Consider the following 16,680-nt stretch of genomic DNA (forward strand, 5'->3'; position numbering starts at 1 on the left):
AGCACCATTGCCTATACTGGGACATCTCTGCGATTGCTTTAAGGCTCCAATTGCGGGGTCTGCGCAAGCCGTAGCATCAGTGGCTGCAAAAAAGCAGGGGTACTGCAGAAGTCACCCACTGAGGAGGCTTTTTCCCCCACTTCCAACCAGGTTTCACAAATATAAACCCCAGAAAAGCGTTGCTTTAAGAAAAGATGCCCCCAAGTCCCCTAGGGAAGCTGTTGGGACACTGAGGGCAAAGGAGCTCCTCCGACATTGCTCAGCCGCTGCTTTGGAGGAATTTAGTGGAAAGCCTTTTCTGCACAGAGCAACACTGACTCCACATGGCTGCTGGCCCTGATCACTCATGCACCAGCCTGCTGGAAACCACCCCTGCACTCAGAAATTTGGCAGCACAAGGTTTGTGTTTAAAAACTGGGTAAAGCTAGTAGCCTGGAGCATTTATTGTTATCATGGGCTTATCAGTGGAGGAACGCTGTAGCCATACATGTCAGGCACAAGGAGATGAGTCAGTCTGAAGCCAGATGGAGGTGTTCTACCTGCAAAGTTGGGTTTTTAAGTCCACACGAAAAGGGAATTCTGTTTTCCAAGGGAATTATTATCCTTCTTCACTCGCAAACCATTATGAAAACAAACCAGAACCCAAAACCAGCAACCACCCCCCTGCAATTGCTGACTGCTTAGTCTTTGCCCTTATCCCTTACTTCTCACCCAAAGGTTAGCACAGAAACCATCGCAGCGCAGGGCAGCTGGGCAGAAAGGTCTCTGGTAGGGGCTTTGTGATCCCAAAAGGCAGCAAACCAAGCCCCTGGCCTGAGCAGACGTTGCCGCAGGGCTACAGAGAGTCCCTGCATCAGAAAGGTGCAGAAGAGAGTCACAGCAGCCCTTTTGTAGGCTAGGCAGGCTGCGAAACACCTACACCCCCAAACCAGAAGAGTTGCAAGGGTCCTCCCAAGCCACCTGTCCCCAGGGAAGATGGGGACATCATTTCTAATCTCACACGAAGCTGAAAGGCAGCCAACCTCTTGCTTTATTGCAGCTCCCACTTTGGGTGCTACACCCAAACACCACAGGCCAACCGCTGTGTCCTGCAGCGTGGGAGCAAGTCTGTCAGTATTATGAGCATAGGTTAAAGCAATGCCCCAGGGACATGAAAAACGAGGAAATCCAATCACTAAAGCTGTGTGACAGAAATAAAGAGCATGACTGACAGTTTGCTGTTAAACTGCAGGATGTCTGTGGTCCAAAAGATGGACAGCTTACAGCCGACACAGAGAGGATGGGCAGTCAGAAGCGTGTTAGAAGGTATTCAGAGAAAGCAAAACCTAAATGCACGGGGCTGTTCCTGGCTGGCTCTTGAGCACAGAGGAAAACAATTAAAAAGAGCAAACATTTGCACCATACAAGCACAGAGCTCAGTGCATAGAAAGGAAAGCTCTCAAAAGCTGCCATCAGACAACGATAGTCGCATTCGTTACTGGCAATTTGTAACTGGTGTTGTTAGAGCACAGCACCACGAGCTGTGGGGCTGGGTGAGGCTGAGCAAGCAGCAACCAGGAGAGGAAACAGCTCCGACACTGGCAGAGCAGCCCCACACTCACCTGGCTCTCACCCCGAAGTCCAAGCGCAGCGAGAGCCGGTTTTGCTGCAAGGTGCAGCTCAGTTTCTGTGCTCCTTCACCCCCCGTGTGACAGCAGACTGCCGGTAGTCACCGCGGGGACACCAGGAGCCTGTCGCCACAGGAAAAGGCTTCCAGGCAGCTGTCTGGGTTCTCCAACGCCTGCCACTCCAGAGGCGAAGCACCCACACGGAGCCGAGTGTGACAGCTAAGCCAAGCCCGTGCACGCACGAGGCTGCTGTTGGAGGCTCTGGATTTCAAACCCGGCTGGGAACCTGCATTTTCCCCTGGTTTTGCCCAGATTCCCCTTCCCGCACACCAGGAGCGAGACACCAGCAACTCTTGCAGTGACTCAGCTCTGAAGACATCGCATCTGTGCTGGAGGAACTCAAGAGCAGCTGTGCTCTGCACACCTCCGATGACAAGTCTTGGGGCTTGTTTTTCCTTTAAGCACCCTCACACCACCTCAGTTTTGTGACGGCCGTATCCCAGCAGGGACGTGGCTGAGCTGCTCCAGCAAACAGCTCTTGGAAACGCACCGGACTGACACCAAGCACCTCCCCTCCGCACCCTGAGAGCCTTTCCAACCATTTGCAGTGGGGCTCAATTACTTTTTTTTTTTTTACACTAATTTTTTTGCATTTTACCCCAACACCCTGTATGCTGAAGAAATAAAGCAGTCATTTCTTCCCAAACCTTTATGAACACTTAAAACCTTTCATACAAAAGTGGGTTTAAAACAACCAAGCACACAAGGTAATTCTTTAAGACCTTTATTAACAGATGCTTGCAGTTTGACTTGAAAAAATCAGGTGTATTATTTCATACAAATTAAAAATGAGGTTCTTAAAAATCTCAACTTGACCAGATATGAAACAATTTAAAAACCTTTAAAGGTATATTGAGAAAAAACAGGCTTTTAAAAAACGTGTTTATCGTTTCCAAAAGGAGACTTCTTTACGTAAAAATAATAAAAACCCCATGCTGCATAGATAATGCAGATAGTTCTAGTAATCTGGTCAACAGCAAAAAGCAAGCACTTAAGGTCTTCAGTTCCAATTCTTTTGTTCATTTCTTATTGCTGGAATTTCATTTTCTTTTCTTCTTCATTTCTTAAGTCTTTTCTTTGATGACTAAACTGAAAAAAAGAAAAAAGCATCATCAGGCAGGTGTCGGAGGGTTACACAGGGGTTTTGTCTACCAGGGCTCACCTGCAATTCACAAGTTCTCACTGAGCCAACTCATACACACAGAAAAAACCCTCACCAACTACAGCTCTTGTATTAGCCCACCACACTCCCACCATCAGCCCACTTTCAGTGGCCAAAACTGCCATCTTCCATGGAAAACGAAGGCAAAGGACTCCAGGAAGACAAGACGCTAAATTTACACACAAAGGAATCCCATCTACGCCTCTCCCCCCGCTGGCCTCCTGCTTCAGCCTGTTCCGTGACAGCCTCCTGGGGAGAGCTGCTCCCATCAGGCCCTGCAGACACACACAGCCCTGCGCTGTGGGATCGGGTCTGGAAACGGAGCTGGTAAACTCCGAGCCAACCCCCGGGAAGGCACAAGGACAACTGAAGAGCTTCAGAAGGTGGCTGAAGAGCAGATTTCTACCTGTGACCAACAGAGGCAGCATGGCATCGGCAAGCCACTGCCCAGACCACAGAAACCACAATTTATATTCTCCAATACCATCAATAGACAGGAAGAACAACCAAGCGTCACCTTGGGGTTTCTCTGAAGCCCGTGATATGAAGAATTTGTCCAGCAGGTGTTAACCATGAAGATGAACACCAGGATAAAACAAAGGTTCACATCAAGCACACAGAACACTGCAGCGAGGCTTGAAGAGCTATCATGTAATCCACCTGCACGACGAATCCAGCAGCATCCCAGCCCTCGAAGAATGAGTCCCTAAGCGCTCGTAGCTGGGAGAGGTCTGCGGCTGCTGATGACGCCAAGCTACCACCCACGCCCAGCTCCTGCATTCCCCGTTCTTCCCACTGAAGTGACCATTCATTACCGCTCCCACCAGAGCCTAAATCTGCCTTTCCATTTGCCTGCCCTCCAGGCAACGAGTGATGAGCAAGACACAATGGGAATGGGATATGAACACTGGTGAGAGAGGAAATACACAGGAAGAGAGAGGAAGAACAGACAAGGAAGGTGCCAGGAAAAAAGCAGAACAAATAGAAAGAGACCTAGCACTGAAAATATTCTCAAATTAGCAAAACTGCCCATCAGAAGACAGCGCCAAACAAGCGCCAAGTCACAGCCAGTCCACCTTGCAACGAAACCAACGTTGTCACATTAACCTTTAGGCAATCCTCCCAAGCAGCGAGCCGCACCAGCGCTGCAGGACTTCAACCACAGGCACCTGGGGTGCTCCATAAGAAGAACCATCTCTACCAGTTTTTCCAGCACTTTTTTGTTTAGATAAAAAGCTGCTACTGAGACACTCCTGCAAATTCTGCGCCAACTTTCTAGAAATGAATGCCTAGAGGTCTTAACGCTATTCACTTCCCTTTTGGCCGAGTGATGAAAGCCGAGTAAGTCCCAGTACCTGTTTCTCCCAGCGACTTTCAAGTTGCTATACCAGCACTGCTGGAATTACTATTTCTGGGTGGACAAAGACCGCCATAAGCCTGAACTACTGAGCACAGCCAAGATTTAAGACTGACAGTACTCTAGGCAGTGACTCCATCAATGAAAATTAAAGCGTGGTAACCGAGTCCTCCCAATTAATCAGCATTTGTACAGCAAAGTCTCACAGTTTGGTTTTGCAGATATTAGTGAGCATGCTCACAAGCGCAGCCAGTTTGGTTACAACACGCACGAGCAAGACTAGTTCAAACCTTTTAAGGCAAAAATTAAAGGAAAGCATCAAAAGAAAAAAGTCAGTCATCAAATCGTATCCTCAAGAACCTCCAGACACGCACCCGGATGATGGTAGAGATGGTAAGCCGGTATTTACTCAGCCCCGCCCTGCTCGGCCTCGGGAGCGGACGTGTTCTCAGCTGGTGGTTCGGCTGTCTTCGTCTCTTTGCCATCTTGTGGTTTAGGGTTCTCTGGGCGTCTGCGTCGGTAGTTGAAGTTACGACGGTACCGACGTTGAGGTGGCTGCTGACTTTGGGTCTCATCCCCTTGGTTCTCTTTATCTTCTTCGTTCCCATCCTCTCTAGGCTGTCTTTGACGAGGAGGACCCCTGAAAGTCAAGCTATGCTTTAACAATGCAGCATCTGACCATCGCCATGTTCTGTCTCTGTTGCTAAAAGGCAAGGTTTAAAAAAAAAAGTTGATCTGCAGCATACCTGCGAAATCGTGGTCTATAACCTCGATACATGTTCTGCCTGACTGGTCTGCCTTGTTCTCCTGCACCCTGGTTGTCAGCACCCTGGAAGACATTAGGCAACAAACCGTCTTAGCCACATGCAAAAGCCTATTAACGCCACAACTAGTCAAGCCGCGATGAAGATGGCTGTAAGGGGGGCTGTCACGTTAAGTCTGAGGCATCCAACAAGGTGGGCAGAGGTCCTAGGGCACGGGAATACGCACCACTAGAATTTGAGATTCTTCCAGTTAATCTATAGGAAGTTACCGTAAATTCAAACACACTGTTTTTTAAAAGGTTAACATTAAGACCTTCAGCTTATCGACATTTACCAAAACCATCTTGAAGTACCTACAAAAAGTGGCAAAAAGCTGTGTCCCATCACCCCGCTCCAAAGCGATCAAGCCAGTTTAGCATCACACTTTAAGCAAATGTTACCTCCACTATCTCTCCCTGCACGGGAGGGTTGGAATATTGTGGTCGACGCCCGTAGGGCCTACGCATATAGTAAGGTGGGTACCGCCGCCTGCGATAGGGACGGCGTTGCTGGGCTTGACCTTCTGGTATGTTCTCTGCTCCTTCGTTCTTTTCCCCACTCTCACTATTCTGGTAGTTTTGCTGGTAGTTGCGTGGAGGACCCCTACGACGTGGATATCGTCTGTAATGGTTACGGTCTGCTGCGTATTTACTGCCTTGCACTGGAACTCCACCAGGACCTGTAACATTAGCTGCCTCCGCACCCTAAAGAGCAGGGATAGCGTTAGGTAGGGAAACAGTCAGCACTGAATCAGTCACAGCATAATATAATTCAGTACTGAGCAACGATTTACATCCACATTGTAAAGTAATGAAAACATTCACCGCCTTGGATGTCATCAGGCATTGACTCAAACCACAGGCACCACACCAAAGCCTGCAGACCAAGTTTTCTGTGCATACTTTAACACCCGAGAGATGCGTTTACCTTTTCTCCCTCAACCACATCAAACTCCACGGTCTCTCCATCTCCTACGCTGCGGAGGTACTTCCTGGGGTTATTCTTCTTTATGGCAGTCTAACAACATAACATTGCAGAATTACATTTACAGGCACAGCATGAGAACACTACTTGGCATATCTGAAGACTTTTTTTTTTTTTAAAAGATTAAGGAATTTGATTATTTAATCTCTTAGGAGAAAGACCTGTATTCCTGAAAAAGCAATTAAAACACTGAAAATCCAGGAAGCCATAAAATTTACCTGTATTACTATAGTTCTGGCCCACCTGAAATGTGTAACAGCTGACTAGAAACATCTGTCAACATGCTGCCTGCTAGCTGAAAAAGCGGGTTGAAAACAAACAAACCAACCCCCCAATAGACACTGGCCAAAGTATTCCTAACCGGAGTTTAGCACTAAACACCCCCATAGTATTTATACATTCCTCTGAAGTATATACACCAATATATAAGCCTTTCCAATCATACACTCAGATTTCCAGCCCTCTACCATTTCCCACACCACCGCAGCGTGCAGTAGCCTACACGGGCATGAGGCTGTCCCAAGCTATATAAACACATCGATGACCGTAAATGAAGAGGTTTCTTTCTCTGAGGCTTCCAATGCCATCGCTTCAGCCACGGTATTTACCAATTAATCACAAATCTACTCTAGCTGTGTATTACACACCAAGGATTAGCCCTTCCAAGGTGTCAGCACCAGACAAGCCTTTGTATCTGCATCTGCGTGTTAAATGACATGACTAGAAAACACTGAATTTTCTGTGCTATTCAGCAGTGGATTAAATTTTTGACAGATGAGTTAATACGCAATATGCACCGCTCTCAGCCACACTCTGCTTATCAAACACTTTTAACTGAACAGCAATACGAGTAACAACTTTACAAACAATACCAGCAACAGAATGACTAGATGTTTTTCCCTAAATGGAACAAAATCTGTGGAAAAACATGTCCACGAGTCTCAGCCTATAAAGCAGTGGTTTTAGGGAAAGACAGGAAACCTTATTACAACAGTAGCTGAGTGTAACAGCTCTTCATGAGACCCAAGCTTGACAACAGGGATGGGAAAAAGCATAACACAGCTGTAACTCCTAAAACAAGCTGATCTCTTCCAGATTAGTCCCCTAAAACTATTTTATCATGAAAATTATTACATTAAAACAACTCACTGCCAAACTGTGCTTTTAGAAACATAGACAGTAGTTACATGAGAAGTCCTGAAATCTGGCTTGTAAGTCAAGGTCACTTACAGGTTACCCTGCTTGCAAATCGAGTAATAAAGTCTGAAAGCTTTCCTTCGGGGTATATATTCCTGCCTCGGTACACAGAAACACAGTAGAGTCGCTTGGCCTTTCTCCACTGCCCGTTACAGAATAACCTTTTATAAACAAATGCCTCCACATTTTACTAGCAGGCAGTTCAGACATAGCACAAGCAAGAAGCTGAGAGATGGCAAATCAAATTCAAGTCAAAACACTTTCCGGGGGTTACTTTTTCTTCCCTTTGTTTACAACATCAGCAGTATATCCCTAACTCGAAACAAAGAACGCTCCATGGGCTCCTAAATGGCAGAAGTAAGCCATGCTCCACTAAGAACTCTTTGTGGGCTGCTTCACAACAAGAGATCCTAAGACAGACAGGGTAAAAAACAGAGCTGATCAGAGACACTTACAAGTCAGACACAAAGGACTAAACTAAGGCCAACCTGCTCCATTAAATAAACCACAGGTGTTGTGTGCAGTCTCACTCTAGTCTAGTTTCCAGAGGTTTATGTGCTCCCCAGAGATAATATTTAAGTGTATGTATCTGCTTAATTGAAAAAGTACCTATTAAAATGTTTTCAGGCTTTCATTGAAAGCCTGGAGCCATAAATTCCATGAAAGTTTTGCCTAAAAAAAAAATCTTCACTAGCACTTAATCCCTATTACAGCCCAATTAATTTCTCTCCCTGCTGCAAGCTTCTCATTTAACCTTATTTCCATATGCTTACTAACAACTATATGAATCCACAAGGCAACTTAACTGGACTCAAACAGTTATCCCCAAGCCAACAGCGCATACTTGCAGAGAGTGCAATCCTCATCACTGTACAGTATCAGCCTGCTCCACCCACGTATCTCATGTCCTCATGATGGATGTATGTGGATATGCAAAAACTCCCAGCACAAGCAGGCTCTACTTGCAATCCAATAGTGAGAAACAGTTGTTTGTGTTCCAGTAACAGTTCTTGGAAAACGTGAGGCTCCCTCACAACTTCAATCCTACTTACACAGGTCATGCACAGCAAGTTTCAGAGAGGTAGCATGTTTCAGTTTCAAGGAAGTCTTACCTGATGGACAAACACATCTTCCTTGGTGTCATTCCTGCAAGACAACAGGTAATTGAAATTCATGTATGAAACGCACACTAAATTAGCCCAGTTTACAAATTCAGTTGTTTGGGGAGGGGACAAAGCAGGGAACCGTCAAGACAACTAGCTTTTAGCGTCAGCCTTGCTCCTCAACCTACTCTCAACTAGTCCCCTACTAGCTTGCTGCTTGAAGTGAAGAGATTGTCAGGTAGCCTATGCAAGGTCCAGAGCACAGGCTGAAGTCCAGTAAGTTGCATGTGAAAGCATTCCTCCTCCCTCCTGCACAGCCCTCTGTGGAGACATCCCACTGATGGAGATGCTTGAAGAAAAAACACCTGACAGCAACCAGTCGACCATTTCTGACGGGGGTCTGTGTGGGAGATCGGCTATCATAGTCTTTGAAACAAGCTATGATATCACCATTCAAGCCTTACGTGATCTCTCCAGAGTTACATCCTCTCAGCCTCAATGTCTCCTTCATTTAAGAAGTAACAACACTAGCTGATCACTGAAGGCAGTAGGGTTATTCAAGTCGCGTTTGTGAGCACACAGAGTGAAAAGCTTGGGTTTCTCCCCTCACAAGAAACAGAAAACAGCTCAAGTCCGTACCTACAAGCATCCAAAAGCATCCTTCAGTGTGATCATGACACAGTTTCCGCAATTACCAGGCTGAGCGAGGCTGGACAACCACAATATGGTACCAACTGAAGTCAGAAAAGTTTCTGTTCAGCAATTAAGCAGCACAGCCGAAACAGCCTCCACGCTGTTTTAAGCGCTGTACGTGCCATTTCCACCACTCATAACAAACTTACAGCCATACATCCAAGCTCGCATCATACCAACTGAACCTCGCTGCAGTATTAGTTTCATTAGTCTGTGGAACGCTTTGAATGAATAGCAAAGTGGTTTTTATTTCCTAGAATGACTGGTTAGAGACATCGCAAAGCAAGCTTGTGTGAAAATGTGCTCAGAACTAGAGAGCTTACAGGTGTGGGTAACAGAATAAAGATATTTTTTTAAAGATAAAGCCAAGTGTTCCTCACCACTGGCTTTAAAACATGAGGATGATGACAATTAAGACTTTTCCAAAAACTCAATCCGAGCTATGGCTATTCTGTCAGACAGCACCAGTAAAAATAAGTCACCTTGTTTCCTCATAGAATTGATGCCTATGAGCCTCAAAGGTTACTAGAAAAAAGTAGTCAAAAGGCACACAAAGCAGAGCCGGTCTGATCATCATGAGGCAGCTTATCTCCAAGGCCCCACAAAGCAGCATCCAGAAGCCCTTGCAAAGCCCGAGCCTAAATACTTTTTTCTTAGCAATGCAAGGTCTCTTACCAGAGGCTCCAAAAGCTGAAAACCTGCAGAAGAGCCCAGTAACAGGTTTTTGGGGGGTGGGAGGGAAGCTTAGCACCTTCCTTCACTCTCCACTGAAAAATGGTGGTAGGAAGTGCTCATCGTCTATGCTCTGCAAGCGTGGATGCTCAATGCTCTTGCGCAAGTTTGGTTTTGGACAACCATATCAGCTGCTTGTTTTCAAAGTCTTTTTGAAAATGCAGTTTCCACTTACGAGAACACTGGAGTTTTAGATCAACAAATGACTCAGTTACACAGAGTGAGCTCAAGGTGTATACACAGTTAGTTAAAAAATGTACTGGTCAATTTTGAAGCCCAGTGCCTGCCATGTGATTCCTGATGGTGTTTTCCAGCAAGCACATCTAGAAGCAGCAAGCCTGCTGCTGCCTGGATGATGTACTAGTAATAGCCATCACCTTCTCTTGTAACATTTCAAGCTTTCTTTGTGAAAGCCCCTTTCTGAAGCCCTTTGGCTTACTTTTGCACTAAATGATTCTCCCCTCAACACCTTTAACACCCAAAATAAAAAAAAAAAAGGGCATCAGACAAGCAGAGAGATTAAGAAAACATCACTGTTAACTCCAGCAGAGCACTAAATACAGAGCAGATATCAGTGTGCAGCTCCAATTATGGTAAGAGGACCAAGTCAGTGGCCCACACATCCATTTATTATGTTGACAACTGTGAGAAACAATTGACAGATACTCTGAATTCAAACTAATATTTTGGAATAGAAATGCACTTTTAACATTAAAAGAACACAGGAAATACTTGAAGTTAACGTGCACCTACAGTAAAGCTAAATTTTAGCTCCAAAGCTAATTTTAGCTGCAAGCAGACCCAGCTGAAGCAAAGACAAGCAAGGGCAGCAGCTCCCGCAAAGTTTCCCTTGTAGCAAGCCAGAGAGATTCCAGAGTTGAGGAAATGTCCTCCAGTTCAGTTCCCAGGCTGCGGCTCTAATCTCTTGATAACATGAGATCACGCTGGGTTTCTCATTAAAAATGGCAACCTCAGGGATTAAACAGCTGCCAAATTAATGACTGGGGAAGCCATTCGGATGTCTTAACTAGCTGCTGTTGCTTCCTGGCTTGACTCGCATCACCGAGCATTTCCACTACTGAGGGAAACAGGAAAAAAGCCTTCCCTAGAGGTAGAGTTTGTGGCCTATGACTTTATACGCGTTTACAAAAGCCAAAGACGCTCAAGCTTACAGCACTGACGACTACACGACATTTAACATTAAAACCTACATGAAGAATGCAAACTGGGCAGACTCAAGAGTCCAGTTTTAAAAGTTGCAGACGCAAGACCAATTAAGGAGCCTGGCAGACACTTAAGATTGGGTCATAAGGTAACAGACAGTTAAAAAAAAAAAGCAACATTTAAAACAAACCTAAATACAAGGCCCAATAAAAGCAGCAGTATCTACATTTGAACTGGTTTGCAGAGCAATTCCAGGACTCCTCTACTACTGGATAGCTTCACGGATATGCCTGTTTTAAGTATTTACACAACTCTAAGCGTTCAAATTTTTCTTTAAAACCAACTACTGCCATAAAAAGACTCTTCTAGACACTTGTTTCTTGAGACCCCTTTACACACTCCAGTCTTGCGACAGAACAGAAATCTGAATTTTGCTCGTTTTCCCGCACGTTTAGGGTTTCCTCAAGAGAGTGTGCTTTTAACTACCAAGCGCTCAAAGCGGTTTTTGCTTGCATTGATGTGACTGAACTTCACGCAAGAGTTTAAACAAATATTTTGTGTGTGCTAACAGCCAGCAGACTTCTATACCCTTAAGAGCAAAAAAACCCCCACAAAAACCCAAACCAGCATAAAGAAAAAAAATCTTAACGTAAGAAGTAAATTCACTAAGAGAGCAAGGCCAAGATTCAAGTACTAAAAAACCAACCCAATAAAAACCGACGGGGGAGGAGATCCGGGGACGGAGGTAGGACACATCTTACCGGGTTCTTCTGCCAAGTGCCACCACGTATAAGGTGACAGGGGTGACAAAGGCATCGCCCTGCCGCCCCAGAGCGAGCAGCCACCGCAGCCACCCGCCCCGCTCCCGGCAGCACGTGTCACCCAGAAGCGCACTTGATCTCGGGTCCAACGTCTGCAAGGCCCGAGCGCAGGCCGCCCCCGCCCCCAGCCCGCTCCCCGCTGCTCCCCGTGGCGGGGGGGAGCAGCCGCCGCCGCCGCCGCCGGGCCCTCACCTGTTGATGAAGCCGTAACCGTTCCTCACGTTGAACCATTTCACTGTTCCCAAAACCTTCGTTGCTGAGGGAAGGGGAGAGAGGGAGAGGAGCGAGAGGAGAGAGGCGGCGGCGTCAGGGCGGCACGTGGCGGGGCGGCGCACACAAAGGCCCCGCGTGGCGGACATTTTGAGCCGCCCCGCCCCCACCCGCCGACACGCGGGGCCCGGCGGCGCGCGCGGGAGGAGGAGGAGGAGGAGGAGGAGGAGGGCGCCCAACGGCCGCCGCGGGCGCGAGCGAGGGGGCGCGCGCGCACGGGGGGAGGCGGAGGAGGCGGCGCGCGCCGCCCCTCAACGATGGCGGGGGGGGGGGGGGGGGGGGAGAAGCTCGCGCCGCCGCCGAGGCCTCCCAACCGCCGCGGACCCCCCCTCCCCTCACCGATGACCTTCTTGTCCCCGCCGGCGGGAGGCGCCGCCGAGGCCAGGCCGCTGCCCCCGTTCCCGGTCCCGCCGTTAGGCTTGGAGTCGGCGGGGGCGGCGGGGGCCGCCGCGGGGACGGGGGCGGCGGGCGGCTGGGTCTCGGCCTCGCTGCTCATGGCGGCGGCTGTTCGGTGCGGACGGTGGTGGTGACTGGCTGTTTGCGCCGCCTCCCGCGGTGTGATGGTGACTGAGGCCGGCCGTGGGGGGGCTGCTCCCTGCTCCGGGCTCGCTGAGCTCCGCTCTCCGCTCCCGATACCGATCGAACTGGCCACAATGGCGGCCCGCACCGGCTAGCCACCCCGCGCGCCCCGCCCGCGCGCGACGCTATTCGCCGCTCGGGCCGCCCGTTAAGCGGCCAGCGAGCCCATTGGCTCTTCCCCTCCCGGCCACCGCCCCTCGCGGAACGCCTACTGGTGGCGGCACCTGCCTTTCCTCGGGAACGTGCGCCCATTGGCTGCTCCGGCAGCGGCTGCCAGGCTCGCTTTTTTTACCGGCCTACCCGGAGTCCCCGCCCCCGCGTCCTGATTGGCCGCCGCAGCCGCTCCCGCCCCCAACGGGCCCGACCGGGGAAGTGCGCGCGGCCATGTGGCGGCGGCGGCGGCGGCGCCCGCAGCCGCTCCGTCCCCGCCCGCCCCCGGAGCACCGCGGCCCCCCCGGGGCCTCTCCATCCCTTTCACCCCCGATGAGCCCCAGCCCCGGTACTCGGCCCAACGGACGCGCTGGCGGCGTTTCCCCTCGCTTTAAAAACACGGGGCAGAACGATCGTGCGGGTGGCCCCCGCCTCCGGCCCCGTTACAGGGGCTGGGTGCAGCCCGAGCGCTCCTCCGGGGCGCGCGGCTCCCATTAATAAAAATAATAATCAGAAGGAGGGAGCCTGGGGGCGTTAATTAACGGGGGGAAATGACGGACCTGGAGACATGGCGGAGCTGCTTGAAATACGTAATTACGTGCAGTTCAAGCAGTGTAATCGCCTCCGGAGAAACGGCGTGCTGCGGGGAGGGCTGCGCTGGCGGGGAACGAAGCGGCCCAAGTGCCGCAGTTGCCGCGTAAAGTGGGGTGGGGGACCCGGTCTCACCCCTCCAAGAGAGCAGGCAGCCCTGCCTCCCCCCCCCCCCCCCCGGGTGCAGGCAGCCCGGTCTAACCCCCCCAGGGTACAGGCAGCACGCAGAGGTCCTGAGCCCCCTGCCCGGCCTCCTGCTCAGGAGGGGGAAGGGGCCGAGGTGCTCCTCGAGCCCCTCCACGCCGCAGCTGCGCTGCACGGGCTCGGCCTCCGCCTGCCTTTGCGTTGCTCCCCGAGCAGCTCCTCTGACTGCACCTGCCTGGGCGGTTACCCGAGATAAACACCTCCTAATCCAGCCGTTTAAGAGCCAGGCTGTAGCCCCGGGTCAGAGGTCTCTTACAGGTCTCGTCCTTAGTCAGCCTCTTCCTAAGCATCCCACCCCTCCTTCCCAGGGGAGCCGCTCTGCCAGAGGGATGGGGAGAGGCTGGGGGGCAGCTCTGCTTACCCTGAGCCCTTCTCCCCACCCAGGCAGTCGGGAAAGCATCACTGCTGGGTTCTTTATCTTGATGGAGCCCTTCTCTAACGACCGCCTTTCACCTCCTCTTTGCCCCCATCCCCTATGTCTTCACCTTACAGCGGCACAGAGAGATCCAAGATCTCTGCCGCATTCCCCAGAGGGAAGGTCCAGGGGAAACCCACCCGCCTTGTCCAAGTTATTTGCCTTGGGCACTTGAGAAATGTTGTTGTTGGCCACAGATTCACAGCCCTGCCCTTGGCTATGTCATTCCTCCCACATAAGAGGAGGAAAAGAACACCAGCAACCACCAAGAAGGTCTCTGGGAGCCGACCCAGCACTCCACCATCTTTGCAACCAACGTGTATCCCCTCAGGATCAGCCCTTCCAGCACCACACACAAATCACTGTCGATTTCCCCATCCCAGCATGAAGAATAGATGCCAGTTCCCCACATTACACCATGGCCAGGTGAGGGGCTCAGATGGGGCCAAGGTCAACCCACCACAACAACCAGTGTGGGTTTATGGACGTAGGTCTTGTCAAGCTATCTTGGCAACTTTGCCATGAAAAGCTACCAGCTGCTGAGGACGCTCATGCTCACTCCTCTCCAGCCCAACATAGCCCTTGGTAAGTTAAGCTCCAACTCAGCTCCAACTCGTAAGTTAGCTCCAACTCAGCTAACGAAGGAGAGAGCTTTAAAGCAATAATACAATCCCACAAGGGATCTGCATCAGAATTCTGACCTTGATGAAGAAACTAGAATGATAGCAAAATCAGATGATGCTCAGTAAGTCAACTGAAAAATAAATCTTAAAATATAATGGCAAATAGAGAATCCACCATGCGAGAGAACCTAGAGGGAGAAAACTGGGGAGAAAACTTCAAATCTCACGATGAAGCCTGTGAGGATGTCAGGGCCATGCACCTACAGAAGAAAATGTGGGCCACTCAACAGCTAACAACGTTGGGGGGGGGGGTAACACTGCAGGGCCCAGAGGCTAACCTGATCCTCAGGTGAATAGAGGCAATCAGAAACGCTGTCTCCAGTTGCAGCATCCACAGCTGGAGGAAGACACTGGAGCTCAGAGAAATAAGATCCATCATCTGCTCTCCAGCAGGAGATTCCAGGACTTCCTACATACAACATAACTGAAGGGGGACTTAATCATTGGGGAATTAAACCCAAAAATGTGGTCTTTGAGAGAACTTTCAGCCAGCAGCTAAGGAACAGCAAGATACGTAAGTTGGAAAGCTGAAACTCTGCACATTCAGTGTCAAAGAGAAACGTAACGGGATATAATTAGCCATTAGAACAACTTTCAAAGAGGTTGTAATGGATGTGTTGCTGTTAATTAATTGGGGGAAGCTCTGTGACCCCTGCTATGTGGGAAGTGAGGCTAGCTGATCACAGCGACATCAAGCTGAGAAAGTGCTGCTGAGTGGACCCAGAAATAAGCCTGTTTCCCTGGTGAAAAAGTACAGTGAATTTGGGTACCCACAGCCAGAACTGCAGACCTGAGCACTGCAGCTGGCAGGCAGAGCTCCCCCGAGCCGCCTGGAGCCAAGCTCCTGCCTAAACCCCATAGGGACAGACCATCTGGACACGTTTCCTGAGCAGGACCAACAGCTGAGTTTCTTTTTGGTCACCTCTATCTCACAGCCGTTATCTGGGTCCAGTTTTCTCCTCCCTGTCGGGAATTTTCAACCCTCATCTCACAGGAAAGAGCCCTCTGCAAAGTCTTTTTGGGGCTGGAGAGGAAAGGGATGGCGTGCTTTGTGTTTCTTTCATCACCTGATGTTCTGCAGGTACAAGAAGGTGAGATGCCTTGGGCTGGAGAGAAGTGAGCACGAGCGTCCTCAGCAGATGTGCAATCCCAGGAATGGAGACCTGGAAATCCTGACATCCAGAGCCTGCTTCAAGGACTTTAAACAGCCACGAGATAGAAGAGCACACCAAAGCATGCCTGCAGGATCTGTCCTCCGGTACGTCAGCGCTTGCTATCTAGCACGAGCTAAGCGCACAGACTGCACCTCCCCAGGACAGCCCCACACAATACACTCCTGCTGCCCAGGGAGTGATCGGACGTACCCAGGGATGAAGCGCCGGCACGTGACAGAACAGACTCTGTCCCAACTCCTTTACGTTTAATCTGCTGGGTGAGAAAACTCACGCCGTAGCCCAGCCCCCATGAGGGGTGCTTTCTGGCCCCTCCAGCACGTAGGTGAGCTTGCAACCTGATTCTGGGAAAAGAAAGTCAGTTTTTCCATCAACCTGCAGCCTCAGCTGTGCTCTTTGTAACCATGCAGGATAAGGAGCTCTGATTTCTACTCCTACAGCATAATCACTCTCTGCTTCCCAGCCCAAAGCCCTGCTCCAACACCCTTGTAGCACCCAGGTAAATTCCTGTAACACCCGTGGCACACGTAACAGCCCGATGGCCTAATGCCACAATGTGCCAGGGGAGGTTTTACAAACCCTTGTTTACAACATAACTCACCTCAGAGCCCAGCACATTCATGGTGACAGAAGTCTGTGCCATACCAATTTCTTGTGCTTCAGTAAGGCTGCACATAGAAAGGTTCTGGAGGTTCCCAAGATGCCAAGAACCTCTCTGCCAGGCAGCCTTATTTACCTGCCGAGTAAAGGAGCTGGTGGAGCACAGCACTGCCATGCTCCTTTCACCCCTTCTTTCCCATTTTGCAAATGCCCAGCAGCAATGCCCCTCAATAGAACGCACAGTAAATGTTCCCTACCGAACCAGCTAGGGGTAACACACGTTGCTGAAGATGCTATAGCCCTTCTCACCTGAAGAAGCAGCTGTTCCCAAGC

At 49.9% G+C, this 16,680-nt stretch overlaps 1 protein-coding gene across 3 annotated transcripts; it reads right to left on the reverse strand.

The window, feature by feature from the left end:
* Positions 1–2,375: 2,375 nt before the first annotated feature.
* YBX1 (Y-box binding protein 1) lies at positions 2,376–12,613 on the reverse strand. Of its 3 annotated transcripts, none has more exons than XM_072883961.1 (8): positions 12,293–12,613; positions 11,876–11,939; positions 8,283–8,316; positions 5,917–6,006; positions 5,391–5,693; positions 4,933–5,015; positions 4,561–4,838; positions 2,376–2,751 (listed from the first exon to the last, which is right to left on the reverse strand). In XM_072883961.1, exons 1-7 carry the CDS (start codon positions 12,447–12,449, stop codon positions 4,592–4,594), a joined length of 978 nt encoding a protein of 325 aa, XP_072740062.1. In that variant the 5' UTR covers positions 12,450–12,613; the 3' UTR covers positions 2,376–2,751; positions 4,561–4,591. The 3 variants fall into 3 exon arrangements, with proteins under 3 accessions (XP_072740062.1, XP_072740063.1, XP_072740061.1); XM_072883962.1 differs by having other exon boundaries at positions 2,376–2,756; positions 4,561–4,826; positions 12,293–12,612; XM_072883960.1 differs by having other exon boundaries at positions 2,376–2,756; positions 12,293–12,612.
* Between the last annotated feature and the right edge of the window lie 4,067 nt (positions 12,614–16,680).

This window comes from Ciconia boyciana, chromosome 19 (assembly GCF_034638445.1).
Source record: "Ciconia boyciana chromosome 19, ASM3463844v1, whole genome shotgun sequence".
Classification (NCBI taxonomy): domain Eukaryota; kingdom Metazoa; phylum Chordata; class Aves; order Ciconiiformes; family Ciconiidae; genus Ciconia; species Ciconia boyciana.

Excerpts from the sequence above, each read along its gene's own strand:
- YBX1 (XM_072883961.1), bottom strand. The coding sequence starts at position 12,449 with ATGAGCAGCGAGGCCGAGACCCAGCCGCCCGCCGCCCCCGTCCCCGCG. Across the intron at positions 5,694-5,916 it reads ATGTGGTTGAGGGAGAAAAG|GGTGCGGAGGCAGCTAATGT; the intron begins GTAAACGCATCT and ends CCTGCTCTTTAG. Across the intron at positions 4,839-4,932 it reads TATAGACCACGATTTCGCAG|CTTGACTTTCAGGGGTCCTC; the intron begins GTATGCTGCAGA and ends GTTAAAGCATAG.